This window comes from Arachis duranensis, chromosome 1 (assembly GCF_000817695.3).
Source record: "Arachis duranensis cultivar V14167 chromosome 1, aradu.V14167.gnm2.J7QH, whole genome shotgun sequence".
Classification (NCBI taxonomy): domain Eukaryota; kingdom Viridiplantae; phylum Streptophyta; class Magnoliopsida; order Fabales; family Fabaceae; genus Arachis; species Arachis duranensis.
Genome location: NC_029772.3, coordinates 96,354,250 through 96,358,859, shown reverse-complemented (window position 1 = coordinate 96,358,859; position 4,610 = coordinate 96,354,250). Strand labels below are relative to the sequence as shown.

General features: G+C 41.1%; 1 protein-coding gene across 1 annotated transcript; it reads right to left on the bottom strand.

Moving 5' to 3' along the window:
- Positions 1-513: 513 nt before the first annotated feature.
- LOC107464920 (primary amine oxidase) lies at positions 514-3,544 on the bottom strand. The gene is made up of 5 exons (XM_016083891.1): positions 2,703-3,544; positions 2,235-2,616; positions 2,012-2,125; positions 988-1,526; positions 514-901 (listed from the first exon to the last, which is right to left on the bottom strand). The coding sequence occupies exons 1-5, from the start codon at positions 3,494-3,496 to the stop codon at positions 703-705; spliced, it is 2,028 nt and encodes a 675-aa protein (XP_015939377.1). The 5' UTR covers positions 3,497-3,544; the 3' UTR covers positions 514-702.
- Between the last annotated feature and the right edge of the window lie 1,066 nt (positions 3,545-4,610).

The following is a 4,610-nucleotide window of genomic DNA, read 5'->3' as shown; positions in this document are numbered from 1 at the left end:
GGTCTAATAGCAATTTTTTTTAAAAAAAAGGTTAATATAAAATCAAAAATTAATTTTTAATCAATTAATATTAATTAATTTTTATTATAAAATTATATTTTTATTTTTTATTTTGGGGAAATTTAAAGTTTATTATAGTATTATAGTAATTAAGATTTAGAATTAAAATTTAAAAAATATAATTTAAGATAAAAATAATGAATAAAACGCTGTATCTAAACAAAATACTTATTTAAGTTTATTCAAATTGTTAGATAACAACTCTTCAAATTAGGTACTCTTCCTCCTTTTCTTTCTCCTCCTCCTCCTCAGCTTTCTTCTTCTTTTTCCAAATTCGTACAGGTTCTTCTTCTTCCTTTCTTCTTTTCCTCCTCTTCCAAATCCACTGTTAGTTTTTATAATAAAGTTAGAACGAAGATATAGTTGCTAACTAATTCTGGGGAAGAAAAAACACGAAGGATATGTGAGCAAATTAAACGATGATAAGCAAGTACAAGAGGTTGCAAATTAAACTTGCAATAAGCCAATAAATTATTCAGATTTTCATTGAATAAGCCAATAAATTATTCAGATTTTCATTGAATAAGCAATACTGGCAAGTGGGAGAATCCAATATAATAAAACGACATCTCAATTACAACAAAATAAATATATGTATACAGCAGGGTAATTGAGGTCTTCAATTGGCGTGTGCTTGTTCATCTACTTGGGGCAGCCAGGCCATGTAAGATCGTTGGGAGAGAGGGTCTTAAGAACCGGATTCCTCTCAAAGAAATTGGTTGGCCTCAACTCAAATCCAGTGCTCAACAATGGCATTATTGGGAAGTCTTCTTGAGCCGGAACGTGATGAATTCCCACTACGTGCCACAACACAATGTCCGTGTTCTTAATATTTCTATTCCTGCAATTAAAGAACAGAGTAGGAGTAAGATTATCGATTCATAATGAGAAATTAAGAATAAAATGATAATGAAAAGGCTTATATACTGTTGGGTCCAAACAGCCAAGGTGTCCTCTCCGCGGCTCTGGTCAACGTAGAGTCCACCGGCCCACTTCTGGGATATGTTGTAGGGAGTGACCCAAACATTGTGGTTTGTGAAAGCGCCTCTGATTTGTGGGTAGTCATCCTCCGTCAGAAGGGGATGAGCTGTCGTTCCCGGAATCAGACGGTACCCCACGTCATTTCCGACTGCCGTCTTCTTGTTAGGGTTCACAACTGCCAGCTCAGCAGGGGCCATACCGATGGTGATCTTGCCGTCCGATTCGGTGTTGGCAGTTTTGGTCTCAACGGTCCAATAACTCTTTCTCTTGGAGCTTCCGTCTGTTACTCTAACCGTCTTCAAGCTGGTCTGCTCAAAAGAGTTCTCCACGCCGTCGATGTCAAGGTCAAGATGGTAAATGTAGAAGTGGTCGTGGTATATTCCCACGCTGTTTGCTGACACCAGTGTTCCGTGTTCGTCTATCTTAATCTCGCTCTTGTGCTTAGCCTCCACTGGCTTGATTTCCAATATACCCGACAGTGCGATCTGCAAACATTAACAATGTAACTAATTAGAGCTTACAAAAAGTTCATATTATGTTAAGTGAGTGGTGTTTTTTAACTTGAATATACCAAAAAGGGTTGCCCAAAAAAAAATGGAAAAAAAAGCCAAAAGGCTGTAAATTTTATTTTTTTTTTGTCTTCATCTAATATTAAATTATGTGATCTAACAACTAGTAATATATTTAAAAAGAAAAAAGAAACCAATTTTAAATCTCTACTTTTGAATTTTGTACGGCTTAATCCCTTTATTTAAGGTATATTTCTAATATGAGCAGCTATCATGCGGACTGAACTTTTCTTGGGGTCTGCAAGAAAACCACGTGATGCAAATGCCCATGCAAATTCTTTTTATTTATGTTATTAAAAATTTTTTTAATATGACTCATGTGGTACAAGTTAAAAATGACTATTAATAAAGAAAGTGATAAACTGATAATAATTAATATGAGCATGAAATGAGACACATACCGCAGGTTTGATGGAGCCACTGGCTTTGAACTGCCAATCAATGATGTTGTCGTAGTTACCCACAGTGACCACGCTTCTTACAATCAAGTTCACCTCACTCCTGGATTCTAGGATCTGATGTTCAACACAAAAGTTTTTAAAGTTAATTAATTTCCTATAGATATTAATTAACAGCCGCCCAAGCTTGCACGGTTATCATACAAAATTTAATTAAATTACATACTGTTTCATTAGGGATGCCAGTTTCAGTGTGACGCCACATGATGTCGCCGTATTGTTCAAAAACACAGATAGCGTTCTTCAACAAGCTTGGGCTGCCGTCATTTGTGTGGACGAACACATCCAAGAACTGAGCATGAGAAGGGCAGTCACGGTTGGGCTGCATGGACACTGTTGACAGTCCGAACCCAAACTCGCCGGCGTCGAAGAATGTCTTGAAGTACCAATCCTCCGATGGGTCTTGGTAGGGCACAAACAGCTCTGAGATGAACCCTCTGTACATCACTCTCCTTGACTTGTGCTTCTCTAAATCGTAGATCGATGCCAGCGATAACACTACTCCTGCACGTGAATCAAATCCTATGTGGAACTTCCAGTTCGCCCAGCTGAGAATTCATATTAGAGAATCCATTAATATGTTGATGACTATTAGTTAGGTTTAGAGTGCAATATGTAATGAGAAAATGAATACCTAATAGAGTGACCCTTGATCTGGAAGCCAGGACCTTGAGGTTGATGGGAGGCAAGGCTGTGTTGCTTGGGACCGAAGGGTGGTTGCTGGTTAGAGAAGCGATAATCGGTGTTGTCGGCGGTGGGAACAGGGCGAGTGGCTCTGTCATGGTACTCAACGATCTTCATGAGGTCAAGGTCAACGAGTATGTAGAGCTCGCTGATAGGGCGGACATATATGTTGACGGTGGTTTCCTTCATGAAGCAATCGACCCTGAGGGATCTCTTGCTGTTGTCCTCGCCGTACCATCCGACGGTGAAGGTAGAGCAGACCACCTCAGAGAGGTTGAGTCCTCTCTTCTTGATCGACTCTTTGAAGGGCTCGTGACTCAGCGGAAGCAGTATGGCGGCAGTCTGCTCCTCAACGCTCAGCGTTGGGAAGCCATGGCCAGTGTGAATCTTGTCGGAGAGGATGATCTTCGGCGTCAGATCAATAAGGATCTCGTGGGTCTCACCGTTGATAATGACAATCGCGAAGGATTTGCGAGGGATGGTTATGGCTCCAGGCATCGAGTGTTCCCATGTGAGAACAGAAGTTTTGTCAGGGTCATCAAGGCCAATGTAGTGGAAGGTAAGGCTGTTCTTGGAGGTTGGATACTTGGTTCGGACTATGGTTTGGACTGTAGTTATTTCTTCTTTGGTTAGAGGGTCAAGTGGGTGTGGGAATTGCAGTGGTGTCACTACTGCTGATACCACTGCTTCGAAGGAGAGGAAGGCCAACACTAAGAGGAGAATGAGCTTCTTGCTGGAAGCCATGTTTGATTGAATAGCTCAAACCCTAGCTGTGTTTGTAGAATGAAAGCTTCCCCTAAACCACTTATATACCCCTTCTGCCTTTGATTTTTATTATTTTATTGCCAATAATTTGAACCAATTATATTAGAGATAATATTTTTATATGGGAAAAGTATAAGTGAATAATGAAAATATTAAATAATGTAAATAATAGATATATCGGATGTTCATTTTACTAGTGTACGAATTTTGGTCCCTAAAGTTTAGTGCCAGAATCGAAATCGTCCCTCTTGTATTTTTTGATTTAAAATCGTCTTTAATATTTTTTTTCGTATTAAAATCGTCATTTTTAATAAAATTTTTTATTTTATTCCTAAACTATCCCTACTTTAATAAAATCACCAAACCCTACCCACCACCACAGCGTCACCAGCAACCCTAATCGCCAGCGAGCCACCATGACACCACCTTTCCTCCTTTCCCCCTCTCCCCTTTCTTCTTCCTCTTCTCTCATCTCTTCTTTGTCCCCTTACCCCACTCTCCTCTCCTCTGCCACGGAACAGTCGCCGAGCCCCTCACAGTGACAGCGTTGCCACCCAACCTTCGCAATTGCGCCCTTACCAGCGTTCCAACCCGTCACCACCCCCTGTCCGAACCCTAACCCAGCCAACCACCCCGCGACCCTCTACCCTCTTCTCCACCTCGCGTCTCCTCTCAACGTCGAACCACCATCGTGAACCAACCTCCCCATGGCCGAACCACTGACCCGTAGCCTCCACCATCGACAAGCCATGGCGATCCAACCCAGTGCCGCCGCGGGGTCTAGACCCCTCTCCTTCGTGCGAAGCCCTTTCCCCTTCCCAGATTTTAATTTTTTTTCTTCTGTTTATTCTGTTGGTGTTGGTGTTGGTGTTGTGGGAGAGGGAGGAGGGGAAGTGGAAGAAGCCAGAGAAGAAGAGGAAGAAAATGAAGAGGGTGTTGTTGAATTTGCTGTTGAATTTTTTTCTCTTCTGTTTATTCTGATTCTGCTGTTAAATTTTTTTATTTTTGCTGTTGAATTTTGCTGCTAAATTTGCTGCATTTGATGAATTTTGGTGGTGGTTGCGGTTGCGGTGGTGGTGGGAGAAAGGGGAGA

Excerpts from the sequence above, each read along its gene's own strand:
- LOC107464920 (XM_016083891.1), bottom strand. The coding sequence starts at position 3,496 with ATGGCTTCCAGCAAGAAGCTCATTCTCCTCTTAGTGTTGGCCTTCCTC. Across the intron at positions 2,126-2,234 it reads CTGGCATCCCTAATGAAACA|ATCCTAGAATCCAGGAGTGA; the intron begins GTATGTAATTTA and ends GTTGAACATCAG. Across the intron at positions 902-987 it reads TTGGCTGTTTGGACCCAACA|GAATAGAAATATTAAGAACA; the intron begins GTATATAAGCCT and ends CTTTAATTGCAG.